The following is a 26,852-nucleotide window of genomic DNA, read 5'->3' on the forward strand; positions in this document are numbered from 1 at the left end:
AGTGAAAATAAGAAGATGAGACACAGCAAGTCAGATGACAGATTTTGAGCCAAACTCTATATAAAAATCTTATAATACTGATTCAACTGCAGGTTCATCTCCTTCCTTATCGGTATGCAGTTATTGTTGCTCCACAGCATGGATGAGTTAAATAATGGCTCAGGATATCTGGGTAAGTGGCTCAGTAAACAGGACACAGTGTGTCCCCTGCTGGATAAGACGTGGAACTGAGCAAGAGGGTTAAGTGAAGCTAAAAGACAGGTTTCTACATTTTCTCAAGACTGTCTTATAACTATATTCACATCTCCACATGTACATTGGTTACTATAGTCACCTTCCTCTCAATAGTGAAAGTGTAGATCCCTCGCTTGCATGATCACCATGTAAGAGATGTTGGACGTGTAGAAATGCCTTCCACAGATCAACCACAGGTAATATAAGCTTTCAGCAGTCTGAGTCAAATCAAGTTGTTAGCTTCCAAACTGGCAGTCTTTTTCCTATAAAAGTCCCTCTTTGCATTTCCACAAAGTGTTTTTATGCTGAGCTGTTGTTGCTCTACAAAGACTTCACTAATTTGAGCCATTGATTTGTCTGAGTCATACTGATAAAGCCTAAGAGCTTCAACTGAACTTCAGGATTAATTTTTGCGCTGAACAAATAACAAGGTCAAAGGATTTTGCCTCCTATTTGTTACGACTGACTCCCAGGAGGAATGTCTTTAAAGCCAGAGGAACATTTACGTCAACTAATATCTTTCTCAGTACACGTAGCTTTTCTATTAGGAAAAGACACGGAAAATGTGAATCTTAAACCACTTTGAGGTTATTTCATAGTTACTTATTACCTTCAATTACATTTTTGAATCTACTTCAAATTTACATTAAGTGGGTGAAAAAAATGGTTGATTGGTCCCTCAATGAGACAAAGTCAGTAGAAACACACTTTAAGCAGTAGTTAGACTTTGTATTTATTCACACAAAACATAATACATTTCTTCAATAAGGCAACACAATACTGTATATACATACAATGATCTATATGTATATTTATTTATTTTTTTTGTAATTCTGTCATTTTACCTATCACTACCAAGTGTAAATAAATAGTTTAGCAAGTCATGTAAAAGAGTGCCAGATGCAAAAACTTCAAGTCATACTTTTAGTACATCCAACGCAGAAATTACTCTCTGTGATATATTGTGATTACTGATCTGTTCTAGCTGCAGCTGATTTCTGAAAACAGGTTAATGCTTCAGTGACTTACTGGAATATAAATTAATAAAGCGACCCTGAGAACTCCAAGCACTGCAGCTTAAGAAAAGACATGCAAATATGCAAAACACAAGCACACCAAGAAAGAATTTATGATGTATTATTTAGAATGTGTGTGATTTTTTTAAGTTGCAGTGAACTGAGCTTTCAGGTTCACCCTCAAAAATATTTTTAAAAATGCTTTTAACAGGTGAAAACAACTTCAACATCAATTAAAATCCAAACATAGGAAAAAAACAAATACTGACTGCATTTCTTTTTACAAACAGCATAAACAGCAACGGCAATTTTCATTATTACATCAACGCTGACATCATATTTAGGTGCTGGAGTGAGTGGTTCCTAAATGGTGCTCGTGATATGAAAATGCGGTGGACACTTCAAAAATGTGAAACCAGTGAAATGAGCGTGTTGAATGTACTGTACAGTGATGCGAAGTGAAAATGCTACGTTAGTTCAATACCCATTCTCTTCATAACTGATAAAATTGTACAATCATTTACAAAAATATAATTCTATTCTGCATTAATAAATGACAGCAGTGATTAGTACTGGTTTAGAAGTCGACAGGACAAAGTTTAGAACCAATAACTATGTGGAGATAAGAAAAATGACATCAAGCAATAGTACTGGAAGTAACATCTCTATATGATACGTGAGCAGTACTAGATGTCACTGTGTTTTTGACCTGCTTCCAGGATTGTGTGTTTCTGGCACGTAAACCAAATATCACCAACAGAGCTGCTCTTTTGTCCCGTTTGCATTTGCACAATTTGTGACAAAGTGTTTGAAACCAAGCTTCAAATCTGGTAATTAATTCAAAGACCAAGGGCACTATTCACTGTTGAACCAAGTTTCTTTTAGACAAAACCTCTGTACCGCACTACAGTATGAGCCTCCCAAATACACTTTAGTGTAAATCAAACCAAATTTAGCATTTACCTTATAAGCAGTATATAAACAATACATGGCTGATTCATTATGATGTAGTTGTAGCGGATTTTGGTGCATTTGTAGTGTTTATTAATACATTTCTTAACAACTATTAACCATCAGAAGGAACAAGAAATGTTTGATAACACAGTATAACATAACAGTTGCCTAAGATAATCACATATTGTCAACATTACACCTATATCTATGTATCGATAGATATATATATAGGCGATCCTGTTGTACATTAACACAGTAAATGTAAACAGCTAATAAATGCTTTATAACACACTAGTATTGTTATAAGCTGACATGTAGCTATTTGTTCACTACAGACGATGATTATATGTTATTACAACCATGTTATACAGCGTTATCTAACATTACATAACTGTTTAAGCAGCAACTATGAATGCATCATAGGAGGAGTTAGAGTTGCACCCAAAAATTGTCTTCATATCAGCTACAACTGCCTCATACAGTGTGTTGCCATGTGTTTTATATGCTGCTTAGAAATGAAACCGAGACATAGTGAATGTATGACTGATAAGGCAATGCAGCGACTATGATTCGAAAAAGTTTGTATCATTCATGTCTGTTTTTAAAGTGTTGAACATCGGAGCCTCAAACCCAACTTTAATGAGCAGCGAGCTCATGAAATACTATTCCTTAAATCCCTCGACATAAACACGCACAAAATCTCAAAATCTGCACAGACAAACACACACAGACACACATTTACAGATACCTATAGTAGGCAAGGGTACCTTTAAGGATTTTCACACACTTGAACAACTTCATTAATCCAGTGGGGTATATATAGTATGTTCACACTGTATAACAAGTTATGGAGAAGGTCTGAGGAGGGAAGTGAGTCAAAGAAGCAGCATCAATGTTGGATAAACTAGCAAACATATACGTATGAACACTTTCTTGGAGCTGAAAAAATAGTTGATTAATTGATTAGTGACTGACAGTACATTTGCAAAAGAATAAAATAGACGAACACTTGGTTGTGTAGATTTTATGGCACTTTTTTTAAAAAATGCCTCCTCAAATATTACTATTTGCTGGTTTTCTGGGTTTTCATAGTAGCAAATTGACTTATTTTTTTGGTTTTTGTCAAACAAGCCATTTCAACATGATCATTTGGCCTCTGGAAAATGGAGATTGACATTTTTCACAGTTTTCTAACATTTAATAGCGCAAACAGTTTATCACTATTAACACACTTTTCTGTCCCATCTACGATAGTCATGAAAGAAACATAATGTTCCAAGCAGAAGTAAACAACGTGTTTCCTTTCTAACTGCACTCTTCCATATATGACTTACTTACACTACAAGTCTGTCATATTTTCCGTCCTTTTAATCACTGAATTCTAATGAGAAATCCTAATATCACTGAGTGTAGAGCTGATTAGACTGCATCGTACATCTGTACATATGGAGGGGCAGCAGTGTCGAAGTGAATGCAGCATCACAACTGAAATGGTGGCGACTTCATTTTTAGTTGCCATAGAGACCAGACACATGGCTCGACTGATCAATTAAGCCTCAATTTGACTTAAATGTACTTGAGTCAAAGTTCCTTTACAGATTTAGATCTTTTCATCCACATTCTTTTCTACCTTCAAATCTGAGAACGAGGAACACAAATCAGGACGCCGCCTGGAGAATTTTCTGACAAAGAAAGATTCACTCACTGCATCTCCAGCAGCTCCAGGATCAACACTCTGCACTGAACCCTGACCTCTGACCTGCCCGTGAAGCTATAAGCACATTTCTCCTATCTGGCAACCACACGGCATCACAAACACAGACGGAGCAAAGTCTCCAAAGTTCTGAAATGTAAAAAAAGAAAGAAAAAAAATCTAAGTAGTCTTGTCCGGTGTACACAATACTCATCCTTGACAAACACATACATGCATAGCAAACACGCGCACACGCACGCACACACACACACATCTCAGCTGTAGTTGTAGGTGAAGTTATACGAGCTAGGCTCCTTCGGCACAGGAGGTGGAGCTTCAGGAATCGTGATGTTTTCAAGGTCGAGGAGGCGGAGCTTCATCTCCATGCTGATGAGAGTATCTAGGTCGCTGCGTGTCAGGTCACTGCCCATCTCCCTGCCCAGCAGCGCACACAGCCCATCAGTCCAGATGCAATACTGCACGTAAGCACGGAAACACAAAGGAACGGCCGTGAAGATTGTGTCAAAAGCGGCATCACAGCACCTCAATGAAAGAGATTCCGTCCAACAAGTTGCACTTATGTTTGCTCATTTGGTCGTCCAGAATTATGGAAGTATCACATCTGAAACTACATTTAGCGGTTTCTGACTGAGCAGCTATTTGCCCTTTTGTTGATGGTTACACAAAAAATACTCAAACCATACTCCTCAGTGTAAACATGATTATTAACAGATGAATATTCACCTCCCTTTCATCGCAAAGTCTGGAAGAATTTTGCACATTGGACAGCTAGGATTCTATAGTATTTTGTACTTTTAAAACTTTGTACATCATAAATGTTCCTACATGTACAAGAATCTGTGCAATATCAGTATTTTTGTACTTCTGAAAGAATGTGCAGTACCACTGATGTGTGCAATATTATTATTTTCCACATCTACAGCATTCTGTTCAACAGCTGAATATTCACATATGGATGAATCAGTGCTTATGAATATTTTTTCTACAGATGTTCTTTGCACGGTTGCACTATCATCCTATGCTGCAGTAATACTGTAAAGGTCCCCACTGTGGGAGTCATAAGGCGTACCTCATCTAATTCTTACCTCATCTTATGATGGAAATAGCGTAAAAGCACACAGTGACTCATCGATAATGTGTCCCTATAGACATCAGAAAAGGTACAAAAAAAAAAAACTACCGTTCTGCAGTGTAATTACAATGTAAGGAACTGCTGCTGCTGCAGTATTGACATCTTAAAATGATTTACACTCCTGATTATTCAGGCTGGGCTGATGCCTTTCAAAATACAGCAGCAGAATTTTCTCTTGGCCCGCATTCAGGCTGGCGAGTGTTAAGGGGTTAATTGATTTTTCTTGGCTCCCCTGGGGTGCAGCAAAACGAGCTGTAAACACAACATTAACATTTTATTACCTTCTATAGTTGATATGGCAAATGCGCTGACAATTTACATACGTGCCAAACAATGAATAACGTTTGGAATTGAGCTGGAGATGTTTCTGGCCACCTGGCAAATGGGAGTCCAAATATTCACTCACATTCTGCTCTCTTCACACCAATTCCTGAGGGAAATATCTGGCTCTTTAGCGGCTAAATACTTCACTGTGTTCACCAGCTGGTTACTAAGTTTGTCTGTCTGCTGTTTGGTGCTGGGAAGCTAACATGCAGCACATTTATTAGAGCTTTATCTGTAATGCAGCTGCCTGCTGCTGCTCCAAATGAGGATGATGAGAGCAGCGATACTGAGCCAAAACAGTGAAGCTGCTGATGTAGCAATTAAGTGACAAATATGATAAAATGCGGCAAATTCTTTCCAGGTTTGTCACACAAGTGACCCCTTTCACATAACACATAACAATTTGACCCATTGTTCATATAAAAACAATGATCAGTGCAACTTTAAGGCTTAAGCTTTGATTGAACCCCCTCTGTGCGCAGACAGCTGTGAACGGTGCGCACTTGTTGCTATTCTACTTTCGAGTTTGCGTCACACGTGCAGCAGATTGTCATTTACGTATTCCAGAAATGCACAATGCTGTCGAGCATCTGCACTACTGTCTTCGGGTTGCATGCTGACGTCCACACAGGAAACCCTTGTGTAATGGCAGGCATGAATATAACGCCTTATTGAGTATGTATCAGCTTACCTCATATTTATTGGGTGCAACAAAATTGAGCGTTTCATCGGGATCATAGAGGACAGAGAAGGCCAACTCCAGCACCTCCTGAGAGAAGACAACGACAGGTTAAACATCGCATTTCCTACACAGAGACACGGCAAAGAATGAAAGAATGGCTACATGACTAGAATGGTAATAAAAAATAAATGAAAATGATACGACCTTGTTTTGTTTTAGAGCACTTTTCTCCTTCATATGAGGGCAGTCTTTCCCTGTCACCACAGACTTGATATCTGAGACGGGGACTAGAAGGAATCGAGAAGAAATAACAAATAATTACAGAAATTTATTAAGGCCAGCCTCCTGACAGATGCAATGTAGCCTTTCAGTGGCAGTGTCAATGCAAGTGTGTTATGAAACATTTAATAACTAGGAGAAACAGCCACTTGGAGAAATAAAGGTTTTCGAAGTGTCTTACTCTTGTCACTGAGTAGCTCAAAAGGCACTTCACCCTGAGGTGACTCATCCAAGTCCCCGTAGTGCAGCACTTTGTGATTCAGAGAGAGTCTGCAGAACCAAAACTTCTCTACAAAAAAGGCATTCAACACAGTGTTTAGGTGTCAGACAACAGCAGCAGTAGTCCTTCAGCAGAAAGACGCAAAGCGATCGTACTGAGGCAGGATGTACCTTGCCTTCGGCGGTTCCCCAGTTTACGGAAGCAGCTTCCCTCACACAGACGGTTGAGTCGCTGTTGCTTGATGAGCTCCAAGATCTCAGGCTGAATTCTCTCCCGCAGCTCACTGCAGCACAAACACGGCATGAGCAACAAGAACAAGCACACGAGTAAAATCATGCAGAATTTATTATTACAGGGACAAAGCAGGGTTCTGATCTGAACTCATTTAAGCAGCAGTATAGTCTATTGCTAAGGAAAGATTAAAACACTAAACATGCAGAATGAGTCATACTTGATAGGTTTTGTCACAACTATACTGCTGAAGTCTGCAGGAAATTCTAAAAATGCCTAAAATGTTCAAACTCTACTTTAACATCAGAATGAGAGGCAGCAGAGACGCAGACTGACATGATTGGTGGAGACTGGAAGTCATCCTGGCTCATTCGTTCTGACTGTCGCAGACGCAGAATCTCTGAATAGTTGAGGCCTCGAAGTTTATTCTTCAGCTGGTCGATGGATGATGGCTTCATCGCCAGAGCTCTGGTGATTTGCTCACGAACCACCTGCATCACCTGGTGAGGGGTGAAACGATTATTTCAAAGTGTGAAGAGACGAGAGCTGCAGTATTCTCATCAGCTGAGCTGTTACTGTCACTGGTAATATTTTCTGATTAGCTGCATTGGTTTTTAATGAGCCATAAATATGATTAAAGTCAAATTCATATAACTGTCATTTTTCAATTCAGAGACTTGGTCTGCTGACAGACATCTTTTGACTTTTCCTAAAGCATCAATATTTAAAACACAGTAAATGGTTTCATGTAGCCGTGTTCATTTCATCGAATGTCTGGGCAGGTAGTAATTGTCATGCATTATTTAATAAACCGAAAACCTTTAGGCTGTCTGCTCCAGTGAGCTGCTCAGTCACACAGCCGCTACAGCAGCAATGTGTGCCAGTGAGAAGCCGTTCACACTGAGAAAACCGTGCAAACTGGACAGATGGTGAGGATTTGGTAATGAGGATCACCTACTGTAACCAACACACCTACTCAACATTACTTGACTGGAAATATATGATGATATTTGGACTCAGTTTTGTATTTGAATTGATGAAATAAATTCAATATAAAACCTCTGTCAAAAGCAACGTCATATTTTAACAACAATAGTGTGATATCTTTGGCACACACGTGACTAGAAATATGTGAAACTTATGGTGGTCCAAGTGGACAAAACACCAAAGTCAGCAGAGTTCATTGTGTGGGAACACGTATATTTGTACAAAAACTTCAGCATATGTAATCCCAATTCAATTTGAATTTGATAAACTTTAACCTTCTTAACACCAAAACCCCACTGGCAGGTTTGAAAAGCATGTTGTCCAACAAACAAAATCAACAAAAGTACCAAAAGTACACCATTTATCAGAACCAGAAACTGGAAATACTCAAACAATTGTCAGATTTTCACCTTTCTGATGGTCCTTGAACAAATCATGTGTGAGGTGCTGTCCTTGTGACAAATTTAACCAAATCCAAAGTTACAATTGCCATTTTTCATCAAATTAACTGTAGTCTACATATCTCATTTAAAAAAGTTGCCAAAAATAAACTGTTTGCTACCAACAGTAACATGCCAAAAATTCTGCAACTATTTAGCTGAACTGCAGGTTGTGTTTACACAGAGCAGAGAGGAGGTAAGTATGGAATTAAATCAAAAACGTAAGTAATAATATATCTACAGTATGTAGAGCCTGTCTAGCATTTTTCAGTTTTTTGAAAAACTAAGTAATGAAAGACATTCAATTTTTCCCTTTTCTTTTTACAATTTATAGCATTTTAACTATGTGATGCTGCACACTGAGCTCTTTCATGTCTACCTATGGTTGTGCCGTTGCCATAGAGATGCAGGACTTCATATTGCAGTGAACACTGAGGCCACGGTCACTGAAAATGTGACAGGAGCAAAAAACACCCAGAAACTGATTTGGGTTATGAGGGTTAAGGAAGCCTTCAGTCTTAAAATGATCCGTATTCAGGTTTTAAAATTCTGCATATTCTTGTGCTTTGGTGAAGTTTGTGATTTTTATCAGTCCTTCTCGACTTTACTGTGTTTTGTGGCATTGCTGTAGCAAATACAAACAAGAGTTAGAAGACAATGTTTTGTTCTGTATCCAGTTTGTTTGCAAGGATCGTCATCTTGGTTGTACCTTGAGATTTGCATCATTGGAAAAATCACAGTAAAAGTTCAACATACATGGTTTAACTTCTATGAGGTTTGTGTTGGAAGGCTAAACGTTGCACAGTGAAAGCTGGGTTAAAGCAGCAAATGTTACCACATATGTAATGTCAGAATGCTTTAATGTCAGACCTTGTTGAAGTCTTCAGCTGTGGCTCTCATCTCTTTCCAGGTTTTATTGAGCAGCTGAATGCAGACACAGAAGAACTCCTCCCATGCCCGGTCATGAGTGAAGAACATGGGGTGATAATCATTGCAGCCTTCATTAGCTACACAAAGAACAAAAAAGATTTCAGTTCTAAAATGAAAACGCTGGCATGAGAGGGGCATTTTTCTTCCTCATGTCGTCCTGCTCTAAAGTAATGAGCACTGTGTCACGATGACATGGTACTTTTCAAAGTACGGCAGCTACACACTAAGCTACTTACGCAGTTCTCCAACCTGGAGTATCTCACACAGCATTCGAGTAAGTTCAATGGCGCAGCGGCCAAAGGGACACTCATGCTTATCCTCTCTGCTGCTGTTTTCCAGGACAATCTGTCAAGAGTGGAGGGACGCATTAGGTGAAGCTGACTTTTCCGGCTCTGTGAACTGAGTAAAATCCTGCCTGAGGACAACACTAACCCTGATGTACGTGTCCTGGTGAACCTTGGCCAGATACAGCATGTTGTCCAGAGCCAGCATCCCTGGAGGAGTCTGGGTGAAGTCCATGGCTGGGTTCACATGGTTCTGCATTTAAAACAGAGACAACGTGAGCCAGCAGACAGTGAAACAAACAACCTACCTCTACCTGAATCTATTTATACAATTACTTTTAAAATTATTGCCTTTGACAAGATGAAAATCTGTAGCGAAGACTCACAGTGAAGCCCAGCATCTTGTAGTCCTTGGTGTACATGGCCTTTCTCTTCTCTGTACCAGTGGGGTCATTTTCTCCATCAAAGGCAATTCTACGTAGCTCAAAAATGATGTCTCTCTGAGCCTGGGATAAAAAGCCAACATGTTAACAGCGTATCAGCATCAACAGGTCAACATTATAGCAGCAAAGTAACAAACAAAACCATAAAGAGGACATGTGAACCAGCGGTGAGCGGGTGGCTGCAAACAAGCTCAGCTAAAAGAGGGAAACTTTCATTTTCTGGTCCACTCGTTACGCTTAAAGCAGATCTATCAGAGCGGATTCTCCACTGCTGGAAGGCAGGCTGATTATTGCTCTTTTTCAGGATGCAGACTGTTTCCATTCAATTAACCATAAACACATGTAAACAAACAACCAATGTTTGCTTACATTTTATTTTCTTTTACATGCACCTGTTTTATTGCACCGAGCAGTGCAGGAATCCATTTTAACAGATTTACATGGCAGTACGGAAAGAAATTAAAAAGTCATTACTGAATACTTCTACCTGATCATTCGGATCCATTTTGGTCATCATTCGTTCTTCCAGAAGGTTAAAGGTCAGCACCTGCAGAACATACAGCTGATGTGCCATTTCTGCTTTGATTGGTCGATTTCCTCTTATAACGTGCTGGAAAAGAAGAGTCCTGCGATTAGAGCAAAACCTCTGTGTGGGCAGCAAATGGTGCATAAACAGCACATCATATCAAGCAGCGCACAACAAAGCTACACATGAAACAACAACAACCTATCAAAAGCATGGCATTTTATTATATTGTGTTTATTGTATCGTTTGTTGTTTCATGCAATTACCAAATGCAACAAAAAGGAAAATAAATTGACAAAAAAAACAATGTAGCATAACAAACTGGCGATAACATACACACTGTTGTCATTGTAGCAATGAATGGAACTGCATTCAAAGTCCACAATGGACCATTACTGTCCAACCGGTAAGCAAGTCTCATTAACAGTGAACACACTCGCATGAGAGCAAACAATGCTGGAGCAGCTCCAGGACGTTTCCATGCTCCAGGATGTTGGAGTGCAGCGTCCTCCTCACTGACATTTGCAGCCAGTTCAGCCAGCCACTTCCAGACGAGTGCCAAAAGGAATCATTTTCAGAGCAGATTCCGTTCCACTTCATGGACTTGGTGTCGTATCACATTTGCTGGTTCTGTGTCACAGCTCCCCAAGTGAGCAAAGCTTTGCATTCCCCAACTGCTGACCAACTCTTGGTCCCAAGGATGAAACTATTACCAAAGCCCAGCACAGGATAATCTCAAGGGAGGATAAACAGAAATATGTTGCGTATAGAAGGTTTTCCGGAGTTTTAATTCTAACTAGTTTCAAACACAGTCTCTGGGAACTGCTTAAAGCTTAATGAAGCTCATTTGAAAGCTTAATATCCAGCAGAGCAGAGTCTTTGTTCTGATGTGCAGCCGACGTTATCGCAAATATTTTATTCTCCGCCTTTCAGACTTGATACTCACATTGAGGATGATGGACCGCAGGTGTTTCTGAGCCAAAGTGCTTGCCATTTCCTGCGGGTGAAGAGATACATCATTACAACACACAAATCGATGTTGTACTACACACCAAAGCAGCACACAACAGTAACATTACTCAAGTAAAGGGAATTTTTACCAAAAGTAGACGCTAAATTTCCATCACTGGTGTGAAGCATTTGCTCTTCAGCAAAATCTAGCTACTGTGATCTAACTTAACCTTGTCAACACAAGTCTGTCTGCTGCAGCAAGCTATGGTTCTATCTTAATTTGAATGGATTATGTAATGGCTTCCCACAGCACAAAAACAGCTAGAGAGTGACGGAAGGGAAGGACTGTGGAGTGGAAAAGATGGTATGAGCTGCTGAGGGATGCGTACTCACAGTGAGGTGCTGCTCCAGCGGGTTAGTATACTCCTCCTATGGGTTGAGGGCATTGAGGAGGGACATGGGTGTGACAGCAATACAAACAAAAAGTGCACACACATGGACAATGAGATACAAGGATACATCACCGGCACAGCATGCAATGGAATAAGAACATGAAACAGCATCATGTCTAATCAAACAGCCACAACATATCTGACACCCGTGCATTTATTCATTTATCCAACTGTTTTAGAAAAGATTTCAGTCAGAAAATTTGATCCAACCCCAGCAGGTGATGCTTCAAGCAACCATTAGGTGGGAAAATACTCTGAGTGTCCTGGTTGCTCTCATGACTGCAAAGTCATAACAGATTTAAATCAATCTCATGTCCATCTCCTCTCTGCACCTCATCCTTCCTGCCTGTCTTTGTTTTACCATTAACTAGTCTGACAACTGAAATTCAAAATGTCTAAACTGTAGCAGAGAGATCCATTAATGTAAATTTCAAGGAACATTTTCAGTTGACTTAACAAATGAGGTTCAGACTGGTATTTAGTTGATGATTGCAGAAATATAGCAGTGCCTGCCACATACAGTATGCAGCGTCTGTCCCTGTGCTGTGATCCTCCCACTAGAGCTGACTCAGTTCGCCCTCCAGTGGTCAACAACAGCAGCTGGAGAGGGATGTGTGTTAAAGGACAACTGTCTGAACTTACTGTATATCATCAGGTCACAAAAAGGAAATGTTGCAATCCGCAAAAAAGTTAAGGTCACTTCTTGTCATGGTCCCTCCCTTCTCTGTGCTGTGCTCCTGGCCAGCTAACAGCCCAGGCTGATCGGGCACAGCTGCTAAAGGAGTGTAGCTGTGCCCGATCAGCGATCGGTGGCAGTTATAGCCTGACTACCCCCACCAGCTGCCGCTGGTCCATTGTCTCTGCTGGCTCCCTGCCAGCTGCTCTGCCCAGGTCTGCCTTGGTTCTGGTCTGCTGCCCCCCTGTTTGGACTTCATCAAATCGTCAGTGAAGCCGTTTTGTTTAGGCTTCGGTCTGTTGAGTTTATGATTCTTGGATATTTTGGTGCGCTGTTTGGTTTTTTTTTCGTTAAAATCGTTAATTTTTGTATGGAGTTTGGTTTGCTTTAGTTCACTCAGCCGGTGTCTTGTGTTTCTTGAAATAAAGTCCTTGGTTTTGAATCTGTTTTGCCTCCTGTGTGCCTGCACTCTGGGTTCAAACATCCACCCCCTGATACTTATAACCCAGTGCCCTCCCACATACTGACCTGAAGGACCGAACCTCTACTGGAAAAATACAAAAATGCATGAGTAGCATATAGTTTAGGCCTTTTGGCCTTAACTGATAAATCAGACTTTACATAGACACCTGTTACAACACTAACTTAGAAACAAGGCGCACACAGGGACATTGCATTAAACACTACAGTGCTCTACTGCATAATGTGAACTGGGACAAACGTTACGAGTGTAGATTGAGCTGCACAGAAGAACGAGACAAAGACATACTGGACAGAAGCACTCACTCCTTCACTGTTTGTATACTTGTTGGTGCTGCAAAGACATTTCAGATTCAAAGCAACTGTTTCACTGACACAGTTGAGCAATTAATGTAAAAATTTAGTTTAAGAAACAATAACATTCAACATCATGTTATAATTTAGTATTTTTGGATGTGTTTGATTTATTTTTCATGTTGTACTTGTTCATTCCTGTCAACAGACATAATTTTATTTGACACACAATATAAAGTGTGTGATATGTCGCTGAATAACATCAAGTTCAGTCCTTGACATTAAAAACAAACCCTTTTCATTAAATTTAACCTAAAAATAAATTAAAATTATTGCATTCCGAAGAGCGCCATGTCCCTTCACAAACAGTCATCCTTCAGTTACAGCTGAAAAAAACAGCAGGAAAACAAATGTACAAACCACAAAGGGAGGTGAGTACTATTTTGAGTGAGTGTCATTACAACAATGACTGTCAGACAGAATCCACAACGTGACAGCTGGCAGACAGACGTCTATCATGAGATTGTCTTTAACTAACCTACTGCTGCAAACATTAGCAGCCACAGTGAGCCAATGTGTGCAGCTCAAAAAAACACAAATCTGCTAAGAATAAATGTTGATTATGTTTTTTTTTAACAGTGTAGTATGAGGATGGAACATTAGTATTCCTTATGTCTATCTATTGACAGTATTCGGTCCTTTTGTCTACTATACACTGTGCTGTCAGTCCACTTACCTGCCGTCTGTCCTCTGGTGCCTTCAGGAAAAGAGCGTTGATGAGGGCGATGGCGTAGGTCTGAATCTCCTGGTTTGACCTGAAGAAATATCCAGCAGCGTAGCAACCAGTTAGAAGCATCGTGCTCCACACAAATCCACAAGGTCTTAAACTACAGGCTAACAGCTAGTCTACATACGTTACAATTAGCTTTATCGGTACAAATGAGTACCGGGAGTACTGGATGAGTGCAGGATTTTTAGACGCCTCTTCACACACAGTTTTAAATAACTGTTATTCTTTATTTTGCTGTATGGTCAGCACAAGTGAGAGTATCTTGGAAATAATATCTTTATTCCAACAGACCAAAACCAACAATGAATTCATCCTAATACAATAGATATATGCCTATCTAATCCCTAATATAGTTTTTTTCTTCTCTTTCATAGTGCTCCACTGTGATCCATAAACTATTAACAGCATATCGGTGAGCCACACTGTTGTACTGGGTGACATGTTTCATCATTATGATTAACAAAGGCTTTTTATTCTATTGAATGAATCCCACACACACTGTCCTCCTGCTGCTGTAAATGTAATACTCACTAGAGCACCCAGTACAGATGGATTACACAAAGTTGTCACTAGCATATGCACTAAAACTAGAATGGCAGGCTGTTACATATATGGAAGGTAACTGTCTAATGTTTTAGAACATTTATGTCCTGTAGGACTGAAGCGAAGAGCCACAAACAAACACAACAGAGAAATAGGCAAGTAGTGAGTGTCCCACTAACACACTGTTGGTTTTGTTCTGTTAATGGATCTCTAGGTGCTTGACTGGGGTCATGTACACATCCTGAACTCATCCTTTAAAAAGATCCATGAAAAAAAATCATGGAAAGCATAGCAGCATTATTTCTAAAGCACCCCACACTACTACGTTCACTCCTTTGCCCCCCGTTTCAGAGTGCGTGAAGCCCCTGTGCATGTGTGTGTGCTCACACTTGCAGGTGCCCGATGAGCTGTCCCACGGTGATCTCCTGGGCCACTCGATGGTAGAGGCTGTGGCTGTTCAGGACCATGCTCTCCAGGATGGCCAAGGAGCGCTGCAGGATGGACACGTCCACCATCGGCTGGTTCACGTAGCCTGCGATCTGAGTGAGGACAGACACCGAGAGCAGGCAGCATTGAGGCAACTCTGAATCTTTGACATGCCAGATGTGCATTTTTTAGCTCATCCAGTTGGACTTGAAAGTGTTTGTGTCGAACCAAAATAAGCCTGTAATGGTTGAAAGTTTGAAAGTTAATTTACTAAATCAACAAGAACCTCCTTTCTCATTAAAAGAACACATATTTGTAAAAGAAAACCAACTAAAGAGTTCTGTAAGTTTCCCCTGAGTAACTTTCAAGGCCACAGTGAAGTTTTCAGAATAAAACTATTCACATACGCACTGACAGAGCTCTAAATAATGCGAGGAGTTGCCAGGCAACAGCACCCACGCATTTCCGTCGTTCGGAAAGAAAAAAAAAAGGTCAAGTAATTAAATAAAAGTACTTGAATAAAAACGAAAAAAAGACTAACCTTGAAAGAGTGTGTACTGTATACTGTATACACAGCTGAGTGTCTGTGAAACTCTTAACACGTGATGAATTGTTCTTTTGTTGGAGGAGGTACCTGTTTGATGAAGGAGAGGGAGATAAGGTCCCAAGACACAATGCCGTGATCCATCAGCTCCAGGAAGGCAGTGAGAGTAAAGGCTAGCATTTCACCAAAGCTGAGGGAAGCAAATGACAGTTAATGCCGACCGTTTCACTATAAAACTCTAAGTATGCATAAAAAGATGACCAGTTCCAACACTAACATTAACCCTCGGAACCTCAACACCCACCGGTGTGTTTGGAAAACATCTGAAAAACTGAAAAAAACTCTAAAAACACCTTTTTATGGGTCTTTGAATTAATCATGTGTGATGAGGAGTTTTGAATGAAATTTAACCAAATATAAGCTTACAATTGTGATATTTCCTCCAAAACATTTAGATAAAACATTACCAATTCAAGTATTTTGTAAAAAACAAAAAATTCTGTTCTCATTGGTGCAACTGAGAAGTCATTAGTGGCTTTGAGGCGAATAACAGACACATTCCAAAAATTCAGGGACTGCGTGGCTGAACTGAAGGCTGTAATGAACACGTAAGGAGATAAATTACAAATGTAAGAAGTAAAGTATCTTCAGTATGAAGCATCACCATTTTTTTTCCAGTGTTGGTAACACCTGTAGGCACCCTTGAAAAATATTGTACATATTGATTACAGGTTTTTTTCTTTTTTGACAAATAAATAATCAAAGAAATTAAAATTGAGTTGCTTTGTTTCTAAGGATTTATTCCATTATAACTATACTATACTGCACAAAATACATTTTTGAGTGCTCTCTTCTTTCAGCTGTGGCTGTGTTGTTTCCATAGAGATGCAGGGCTTCAGAGAGTTAAAGCAAACTAGGCTTGGAACTTGCACATTTTGCAGAGACAATACAACAAACTGTCATCAAAGTATCAGCACAGTCAGCTGTCAAAAACTAAATCAGCGCTCACTGGGTGCCGCTCTCGACTAGACGAGCCAGTGTCCCAATTCCCTCCATGTTGATAAACTCTGTGGCAAAGGTTGGATCTGCAGACAGCTTGGCGAGCTCTTTGAGAGCCTCGAGGCGAGCATCGATGCCATGAGACTGGATCCTCTCCAGCAGCTGACGAGCAGCACGACCCTGTCACAAACACACAGCGACACTTTTATGAGTCGCCTCATCCGTCCTTGTCAGTGAATTTGGGTAAATTGTAATAGAGATCAGGTTTACAGCAGATTGATGCGGATTTAGTGTGTATTCCACCTGCTATCTGTCTGAAATATTTTTGTCTGTTTGGATGGCACAAAGACAAAACTACACTAGCGTCGGTCTAAAAACAGTGATAGATGTTCAGACAGTTTGGGTGTAATAATTGCACTTTTGTCCGTAAAGCGTGGCTCAACTTCAGGACGTTTAAAACTTGTTTGTTCATCTGACTGCCTGCATTAAAAATAGGACCCAATTTGTGACACTAAGACTTCAACTAGCAGTTAAAACACTTTGCTTTAGCATTGGAGGTCTGAGGTGCATCCACAGTACAGCTGGAAGCAGAGTGGGATTAAAGCGACAGATTATCATACGCTGTTAGCGAGTTAGTAGCTGCTGCTATTAACCATTGCAAATCACATCAGTTCCTTTCATCCTTTTAAAAGCACTGCTGTCCCCACCGTGACAAACTGACAGTTTAGTTCAGGAGTCACGACCAGCAGGAAAAAAAACTCACGAGATCTTTTTGGCTGAATCCACATTTTCAGCAGCACATTTAGACTGCAAAGTAGAGCGTGAGTATGTGAGCAAACCATTTGTAGTAGCTACAAAAAAAGAATTAAAGAGCTGAGCAAAAAAAACTAACCAGTAAATTGTCGTATAAAAAGCTAATGGTCTTGAGTTTTAAGGAAGTTACAGTTTCAAAACTTTGTGATGAGAGATAAAAACTTGCATCTGTGATCAACGTTTACTTACAGGAGAAATTGCTAATCGAAGAATGGTCCCATTCTTGATGTCACCACGGCTCTGAAAGATAATAAAGGAGGAATAGTGAAATTCTATAATGATTTATTAGTCCTCAATACATGGAAGGAAGAAAACAGTGAAGCTGACCTGCTCAGTGATATAAAGCTGAGGACCATCAGCATACCGCAGAGCAAACTGCTCTGAGCCTGACAAAGACCAGCTGCAGAAAAGAAAGGGGGAAAAAATTCTTGCTAAAAATTCCGATTTATTGCAAGTGTTAGATACTAAAGAATCAGTGGAACACAATGTAGGAATGTTATAATGTGGCAGCACACTTTAGTATGCACGAACAAAAGGTTGCTGAAAGTCAGATAGTTCCCTCTAGCAGTTGTATTTACACGAGTGGCAAACTGAGAGATTGTGGAGGAGAATTATTCAGTGGGCGTTAACAGTAAAGTGCAAAGAATTTTCCGTTTCAAATGGTAAAGGGAGGCAGTGGGTAGATGCAGCCCAGCTAAGAGGTGGATGAGAGAGATCAAATTTGCAGTATTCATCTCTAAAATGCAGAAATCTAAAAAACAAAGACAACAGCGAATCCAAAAATCACAAGTAAAAGCAATGACTGAGAAGAATTATTTAACCATCAGTGATAAAACTGTGAAAGGAGTCGTCATTTTCTGTTATCTTTTTAGTCGTGCACATTTTATGACAAGGCAGATTAAACAAGAGGAATATTCTGTCAACCACACAACACAGTGCCTGTATAAACCAGGCAAAGCTCCAGATTAAAACCTAAGTAGAAGTGGAACATTTCTCTCCCTGGTCATTATTTTGTTTATCCTGAACCAGCAGGTAGCACAGCCACAGACACTTCAATGGTTAGTATAAAAAAATACAAGATAAACAGATGAAATTAATACGACGACGAATAAGGGTGTTCATTAAAAAAATAACTCTCAGAGCGTCACACAAGTGCCTCTGGGTTAGAACAACAAAGAATTATTTGCTATTTTACGGAACATAAATTTAACGACGTACAGCAGAGTAAGAGCTCAGCAGCGACTTTTCTGCACATTCTGTTTTTTCCAGTTACATAACTTCCAGCATCGTTCTGTACATCATTTCCAGAAAATTTTTCAACAAAGGAGGAAATATTCTCCAAAACTATTTTAGCATTAATAAGCCCACTGACATATACACAACGAATCAATCTGCTAATCACACATTCAATAAATCTTTGCATGTAATTATCATATGCTTTAGTTATTCCTCACATTTAAAGGACTGGGGTGTCAAATTTAAGCAAAGCTATGCTAAGTGAAGTTAAGACAGAACTTTATTAATCCCCAAGGTAATTATTGTGCCATATCACAAGACAAGAAAAAAAAAGCAATGTCTAATAGAAAAGCAGTAAGATATAAGTACAATACATCACTGAAAATAAAAATATATAAAACGAGTAGTCTCAAAAAACATTAGAATATAAAAGTCAGAAGTAATACCGGCAATTATTCGAAGGCTGTAAGGTAATATTACACATATACAAATACTGGCAATGAAATTTAAATATTATTTAGAGTAATTTATTAGCCTAAACTGAATAAAGTCTTCATAACGATGGTTTCGTCTGTGTATAATCACCTGTAACTACGAAACATTTTATTTTCCTCAGCTTAGAATGAGCCCTTCATGTCTACATAGAGAGCAGCGCAAGACTGTCACAAACTATGGGGCCTGACGTCTATTTTATCATTAAAGTATTTTCAGGTGGACTATCAGGACACTAATTACAAGGAGGTAATTTTATTTAAGAAAAAAATCATAATGACTTGTTAAAAAAATTCATAGACTGAGCTTTTCATGATGAATTTTGAATGTGAGTCTATTGGAGCCATAAATTGTTGCAGCCAGCACCTAGTGGCACTCAGTGGTATTGCACTTTAAGGCATTTACTTCACTTTTCAAAGTTGATCACTATGTCTATGACTTTAACCTAAATAAAGCCTCTCGCATCCTTTTAGTAAAATAAAGAGGAAGACCAATACTCTCTCAATTAGTTACCGAACAGCAAGTTAGAGATAATTAAAACCATCTGTAATATATTAAAACGTGTAGGAGCAGAGCTTACCCATCACATACTTCCCGAATTATTGAGGACAAAGGCCTTTTCTGCAAGGGGAAAAAACATTGCAAACATGCAAAATGACAGCATTAAAAGGGCTGAAATGAAACAGAAATCACCCCTCCCCAAATAGCTTTTTAATATCACAATGATCACAGCTGACATTTCTTAAATCCATCTTTAACCCATCCAGTTTTTCATGACAATTACAGGGACTTCCCTGCATTCTGCATAACTAAGACACTTCACATCATTACTCATGCCTTTCACATTCAAAACAAATTACAGCTGTGCATGATTTTCCCCTTTAATTATCAAGTTACACTCTAATGGCTTGCAAGAGTTGAGCTATTAGAGGGAAACTGTAAAGCTATTCAATGTCACGTTGTGCACAAATACAGACCTGGTCCATCTCTATGAGCTGAGCATTGGCACCGGGCCATTCAATAGCCACCTTTACAATGTCAGCTGGGGGCGGCATGGCTGTCTTATTGTTAGCACCCTGCAGGGAAAATAACAGAACATTTGGTAACAAAGCCTCATTTTATTGTTCTAATTTATTTCTATTCCACATCCAAGCAGAGTGAAAACATTTTTGAGTTTTTTGCGGTCTGTCAGAAGGTTGCTTAACTTCAGAACAATATGAACCAGGGGTTATACTTCACCTAATGGATAAATGCAGAAACGGTCAGTCACTCACAGCTCTGCTGTATAAACCTCTGTGTCAGCTCCCCTGTGAACACAGAAACCCACACACTGGTCATGCAAGTCCAAAACCTTCATTTCCTTGAAGCCCAAAAGCTTAGTTTGCTGAATCCCTGCATTTTCTCTCCTCTGAACTGAATCTGTCAGAGAACAGATCAATAAGCATGACTGTTTTACAAAAACCACCCCCACACACACATTCACACACAGTCACATAAATATCTCGGTTGGGTCAAGCCTTCCACATACTGGGCTCTGGGACTGCAGAATTTTGTTACCCTTGATGTGTTTAAATCTGTGCAAATACATAACGCAAAAACTTTACATTCAACTCATTTTGCATATTTCTTGTATAAAAATCATTGCATTTATTATTAAAAATGTCAGTTTTACATCCTCTGACACTTTTAAAGTTTTGCATTTTGGCGATGAATACGTAAATACAAACATCAGCCATATGCATCCAAAAAAACTGCGCAGACAAATTAGAACAAAATGAGATGTTGCTTTCTGACCATCCATCCATCCATTATCTATACACCTTAATCCTCATTAAGGTCGCAGGGGGGCTGGAGTCTATCCCAGACTGACTTAGGGTGAAGGCAGGAGACACCTTGGACAGGTCACCAGTCTATCACAGGGCTACACATAGAGACACACAATCACACTCACATTCACACCTACGTACAATTTAGAATCACCAATTAACCTGAGCATGTTTTTGGAGGAAGCCGGAGTACCTGGAGAAAACCCACACATTGCAAAGGGAGAACATGCAAACTCCACGCAGGCCGGGAAGCAAACAGGAGATCTTCTAGCTGTGAGGCGATGGTGCTAACCACCGAGCCACTGCGCAGAACCCTGCTTTCTGATCATCTGCTCAAATTCTATTCATATTGCTCAGTTGTATGTAGCTCACATATTTGCAGTTTATCAGTTTTTACAACTTTTTCATTATCAAACACATTTAATTATCTGCGACAAAAGCGCTGTAATAAAAGAGCAGGAAGAACACAACAGGGAGCAGTCTCTGGCAACAGAATGACATCTCTCTCTGCTCTAACATGAAGAAAGCATGAAAAGCTTTCTGACAGTCTCTGCTTGTGATTGGAAGACGACGACAAAAAAGAAAGAAAAAAGAAAACTGCTGTTCTCCAAATAGCTCTTTGCATTCAGAGTGCTTTCAGGATGTACTTCGTGCGGCTTATTGCTCCTCATCTGAAAAGAAATTTTAATCATCATCACACCTCTGTTACATGTAAGAAAAATCCCTGCTGAGTCCAGCCTGAACCAACAACTGTCTTCCCTGGAGATTCATCTGTGTTGTAGCATATCCAGCACTGCAGCAGTGTCTTTCTGAGGAGTTTGGATGTTTGTTCTATAAATATGTTCACCTGACAGTTTACATCAACACTGGTTGTGACGTCTGACACTCTTCTGCTTTGATCCGTGATGAAAAAAAGCACAATTTGTTCTCCAGCATACAGCATCAGTCGTCAGTGCGTCTTTGCACTGCAGATGTCAGCTCCTCATGATGAAAACATCTCAAAGTTGGAATAAAAATTTAAGCTGTTGCACAGTGAATAACAAGCATGTCTGAATCTTTTTGAATCTCAACATCTTTGAAGCACGGGATCACTGAACCGTGTTCTCAGCATAATTTGTCGCCACAGAGCTTAGCGGACTGATAGGGGATGACACACAGCACACTAATATCGACTACAACAAATTATAGGTGGATTCTGTAAGTGATGCAGAGTGAAAACTGCCAATTAAATTCAGATTCCAACGAACCATCTGATGGAGAGACTGCACCGCCTCCGCATCTTCAAGCAGACTGTCCATCGTATCGCTGAATGTGTGATCTCTGAGCCTGGCCTGCTGGAAAGTTTGTTCTCTGGCAAAAAACAAGACCAGAATGTTTTCCACAAGTTCTGGTACTAATCTACAATTTTCAGCACTGACTTCTGGCTACACATTTGCATAGTGTTAAACAGTTTTATACCTATGTCTGGTATACCAACTGCTGTATATCTGTGCAGTATACAACAGAGTTATCAAAAATAATTGACAATTTGATTTCTCCAGTTTGTTTAAGAAAGCAAATGAAAAATTACAGTTTCCAACATTACCATGCAATCAGTGTGATGAACATCAAGCTGACAGACAACAGGTGATACAGATGTCATTTTTTCATATCATAACCTTCGTAGTGGTAGATTTCCTTCCAATCCAATTACGTGGCATCATCCAGTGAGATCACCTCTGTTGTTTATTAACTCATTACTTTCACGAGTACAATGGCTTAACTTTCAAACAACTACAGGGAAGAACATAAGGCAAATTAAATGGACACAAAGTAAACCTCTATAAGCCACCAAGGAATAAAAACAACACTCTCATTACACTGCCACAACTTCTAAAGGCCCACAGCAGACAATAATGAAAAAGTCACATTCTGAAAGCACATTGAGTCAGAAAAAATACAAGCGTTACAAGCTTGGAAAATGTTGTAAATATTTAGAGTTTAGTTTTATTTGGGGTTGTAATTCAGTGTGTTCTCTGCACTTCAGTTACAGTCTAGTTTGGATCGGCGAACAAAACAGACCGAGACAGAAAACAATGGACAGTCGGGACTGCAGACGAAATCCTTCAGGCTGACATGCCTCCCCTCCAGGACTTAGACATGTCCAGAGTCAGGAAATAGGCAGGTAGCATCCCTGCAGACCCACAACAGCCTGAATACAACATGTTCTAAATCTCTTCCTCTGGTAGGCAACACAGAGCACTGAACACCAAAACAACCAGACACAGAAACAGTTTCTTCCCACAGCACATCCCTCTGCTGAGCATTTATATCAAGCAGAAACAACTCTATCTGAATCCCAACCATGAACCTGAACTGAATATCACCTAAGGTAAAACGAGTTCAGCTGCCTCCCTCAAAAACAACATCTATTTTCTACTAATGCTTATATATTGTGATTTCAATATTGTGTATACACAAAAAAACTATGCAAATGAGTTTAATTTAATCATAACAGACCACAAATTTGTTTTTTGTAGCTCTTATCCCATATTGTGTGGGGGTTTCTTCCCTCCAAAGTCCTACTTTTAGACTTTCACATAAAAATATTAGTTTGTTTTATTTAAACTAATGCATAACCTTCCATGTAACTGTCATGTAAATAGTGAAGAAAATGATGTATAGGAGTATTCTTACAAAAAGACACCTATTTTGTTCTGTTAAAATACTACATAAAAATATTCCAAAACAAACTCTCATTTGCTCAGACCAGGAAAATGGTTTCAGTTCAGTTTAAAGATTAGTAAAACCACTACTACTACCATCCTCCTACCTTTGGTATATGACACTACAATTGGCCTTTAAAAATGATCATAAGTTAAAAAAATAATTAGCTAGATTAGCACACATATCAAACAAGGGAAATAGGCAGTTTAAAAATTAAAGAATCAGGAGGGTTAAAAGTTAGAAATTAATTTTTTTTAAAAAATAGAGAATTAAAGAATTAGAGATGACATCACACCAAAGAACCAGTTAGCTAAATTAAAAAGTAAACAGGACATAATACAAAGTAAAACACTAAAAACTAAAGTTAAAAGTAAACTTCACATAAAAGCAAGGCTATAAAAGTGGGTTTTAAGAAGTGATAGAAAAGAAGTTTCTGACTCTGCAAGTTTTACACTTATCTATAGTTGTACATAGCAATTAAACACTTATTTTTCTTCTATGTCCTGTTGCCCTTGTTTAAATGCATGTGCGTTTTTTACCTGTGTAAAATTCTTTGTATGTGTCGACATATGTGGCCAATAAAGTTGATTCCATTATGACAAGTCATGCAAGTGGACTAGCATGCAACTCATAGTACTTACACCTGTGCACCTCCTGCTGTGGCAGGTAAATACGCCAATCAGGCATAACATTATGACCACCAGTCTAATATTGTGCTGGTCCCCTATATGCTGCTGGAAGTCCTCCGACCCAGTGGGGCATAGACACAGGACCTCTGGGGATGTAATGTGGTACTGGGACGGTGGCAGTGAATTCTGAGTGTCTGCTGAGTGAGAGCTCCTTTTGTACTATACAGCTCAGTAATGGCTGTTCTATTTTCCTGGACAACTTTACACTCAGTGAGCAGCGTTTCCTCCCCCTTGTGTCTGCAGCCCAGTCACCCTGCTGCTGTCTAACTGGGAGCTCTGAGCTGAAACCAGTTTACAACAGTTACTTGGCTTGCACGCGCTGTGGCGGTAGCTTAGCAACAACAGCTAAGGAGCCCGAGCAGCAGAAGGCGGGCGGTGCGGAGGATCGCAGCCTCCATTCACTCCTCAACTTGTCCCGTTTTCACTCACTTTTCACCGCGACCCGGATGTTTCTGACGCCATTTTACCGTTTCTTTTCTTTAATGCGGTTCTGGGGCTCCGGTCCAGGCTGCTGGATATGAGACACATGGAAACTGCGGGGCGCCCAACTTTCACGTTAGCTAGTTGAACACACGGAGTGGCGCCCCCTCTGGGCTAGTAGAAGAAGAAAAAGAAGGCTGCTCTGTGTAGCAGATGAACATCTTAAGCAAGTTTAAATTCTTTATTTCTCCATGTGAGCTGATGACATTGAGGGGATTTCAGGTTATTGTAGCCCGAGGTGCAACAACAGGCGTCCTCTTGCATGTTAGCAAACTGTTGGTTTGTCTGTTAGCAAGGTTTCCCATGAAAGAAGCGCCGCCAAACACGCTTCTTTTATGGGAAACCTTCTTCTATTTAAGTTCTGCTGAAGGCCCGATTATAGGTGATCGATTGGACTGGACTGGAGCTATGGTAACCAGCAGGAGCCCCTCAGACTGATGCAGCGACATGAAGTAGCTTGACAAAAACAGCGGCTAATTGAGACAGCGCTACAGCCCGCTAATTCTCCGTCTCAAAGTGATGCAAAACAGCAAACTTACCCGCTTTTATAGTGAGAACCAGCGGTGCTCCTCACAAGACGGCTAATGTTATTCAGTCATCCATTCCGGCTTGTCCCCGTCCGCTCCTCCATTGCAGTCAGGATGCAGCCAGTCTTTCTCTCTCTCTCTTCTCTCTCTCTCTCTCTATCGGAGGCAGATGATGGCTTCACTCTGTGTGGGTTTTTTAACCGGAGGTTTCTTGTCCGCTAATGTCAATACTCGGTGCTACTCAGTTCGTGTCTGGGCCATCGATGGTGCCCCTCCGTATCCCTCTCTCTCCCCAGTGAAATACTTGTGGAAAGCAGACACGATTCCACGCCTTGTAGGCGGGACACAATGTAAATGTCACCGTCTGCAAATGCGAGGCAGACCCTTCTTCATCATTTGCGCACACTGACATCTTCCTCACGCAGTCTGGGCAAGACATCAGTGCTCCTATAGGTACAGAAACTGACAGTCAGAATTTTTGACTAGGTTTATTATGTGTCAGGTAATTAGACATCCAACAACTCTATATATGTGTGGGCATCCATGTATGTTACCAGAATCAGTATTACTGCCAAGTAATTTTCATTAAGGGACATGCTGACAAGCAGAATTTTAAGAAAATGATTGCAAGATATAAGAAGGAAACACGTGTTACAAGTCAAATAAACAGCAAGTGGAGCCAGTCCAAGGAATTTTAAAAAATAATAGGTATTTACAGTGTGCAGGAATGTGCAAACTGACAAAGTATCTGGTGCAAGCAACCCAATATGTAGAGGATGATAATTGTGTTTTAAAGGGCTTAAAATAACACGAGTTAGTGTCTATAGTTGAGGATGAATATATTGAAATACTTGATCTTTTTTTCTTGTAATTTATTTCAACTGTTCTATTCTTCCATTGAGGTTGTACATCTAAAATTATTTTTAACTGTAGAATATATACACATCATTGCATTTAGATCATATTAATACCACCAATACAGGGCACTACAGATAAGACAGAAACCCAAAGATGTGTTCCTCCATGCTTGCACTAAATACTTTCCGTCATTTGTAAGATCATAGGAGAGACTTTGCATGTTTCCCTCATATTCATTTTGAAGCTCTTTTCTAAAAATTGGGGGGAAAAGAGGTTTAATTTTTCACTATTTAAAAGCAAAAGTATCAGGTTGTTCAGTATCAAGTCACTCTTCATGTCCTTTGAGTTAATAACGAATACATTTTTTTTTCTTTTGTGAGAGGAAGGTTGCATTAATAAAGCCCAAATCAAGACAACCTGAATCTGGGAATATGACTAAAATATGTGACCTTTAATTGTCCTGTTTTCTCTTTGCTTGTTTTGTGCTATGACAGCATTTTACAGTTGTCTTAGTAAAAATCTGACAACTACATCCACAAATGCTGTTCAGGGAAAATCAAGCAAACAGGGGCCTATGCTTGACTGTCATCTTTCCAGCTATGCACAGATGTGACATTTCTGAACCAATAACAATAATTAACTGTTAGTTGTGGCCACTAAAATATAAACGGTCA

At 39.8% G+C, this 26,852-nt stretch overlaps 1 protein-coding gene across 4 annotated transcripts; it reads right to left on the reverse strand.

Moving 5' to 3' along the window:
- Positions 1–942: 942 nt before the first annotated feature.
- Positions 943–25,659, reverse strand: elmo2 (engulfment and cell motility 2). 4 transcript variants are annotated; one of them, XM_023287188.3, is made up of 23 exons: positions 25,333–25,659; positions 20,332–20,399; positions 20,070–20,168; positions 19,673–19,713; positions 17,692–17,764; positions 17,554–17,604; positions 16,562–16,731; positions 15,643–15,742; positions 14,976–15,121; positions 13,986–14,064; positions 11,741–11,776; positions 11,343–11,393; positions 10,358–10,480; positions 9,814–9,933; positions 9,576–9,680; positions 9,380–9,488; positions 9,084–9,220; positions 7,123–7,286; positions 6,726–6,838; positions 6,517–6,624; positions 6,261–6,343; positions 6,066–6,143; positions 943–4,373 (listed from the first exon to the last, which is right to left on the reverse strand). In XM_023287188.3, exons 3-23 carry the CDS (start codon positions 20,145–20,147, stop codon positions 4,173–4,175), a joined length of 2,166 nt encoding a protein of 721 aa, XP_023142956.1. In that variant the 5' UTR covers positions 20,148–20,168; positions 20,332–20,399; positions 25,333–25,659; the 3' UTR covers positions 943–4,172. The 4 variants fall into 4 exon arrangements, with proteins under 4 accessions (XP_023142956.1, XP_023142952.1, XP_023142957.1 ...); XM_023287184.3 differs by having other exon boundaries at positions 14,970–15,121; XM_023287189.3 differs by lacking the exon at positions 11,741–11,776 and having other exon boundaries at positions 14,970–15,121; positions 25,333–25,658.
- Between the last annotated feature and the right edge of the window lie 1,193 nt (positions 25,660–26,852).

The sequence above is a fragment of the Amphiprion ocellaris genome, chromosome 5 (genome assembly GCF_022539595.1).
Source record: "Amphiprion ocellaris isolate individual 3 ecotype Okinawa chromosome 5, ASM2253959v1, whole genome shotgun sequence".
NCBI lineage: Eukaryota > Metazoa > Chordata > Actinopteri > Pomacentridae > Amphiprion > Amphiprion ocellaris.

Excerpts from the sequence above, each read along its gene's own strand:
- elmo2 (XM_023287184.3), bottom strand. The coding sequence starts at position 20,147 with ATGCCGCCCCCAGCTGACATTGTAAAGGTGGCTATTGAATGGCCCGGT. Across the intron at positions 6,839-7,122 it reads TTCCAGTCTCCACCAATCAT|TGAGCTGCGGGAGAGAATTC; the intron begins GTCAGTCTGCGT and ends TTTGTGCTGCAG. Across the intron at positions 6,625-6,725 it reads GGGGAACCGCCGAAGGCAAG|AGAAGTTTTGGTTCTGCAGA; the intron begins GTACATCCTGCC and ends CCTTTTTTGTAG.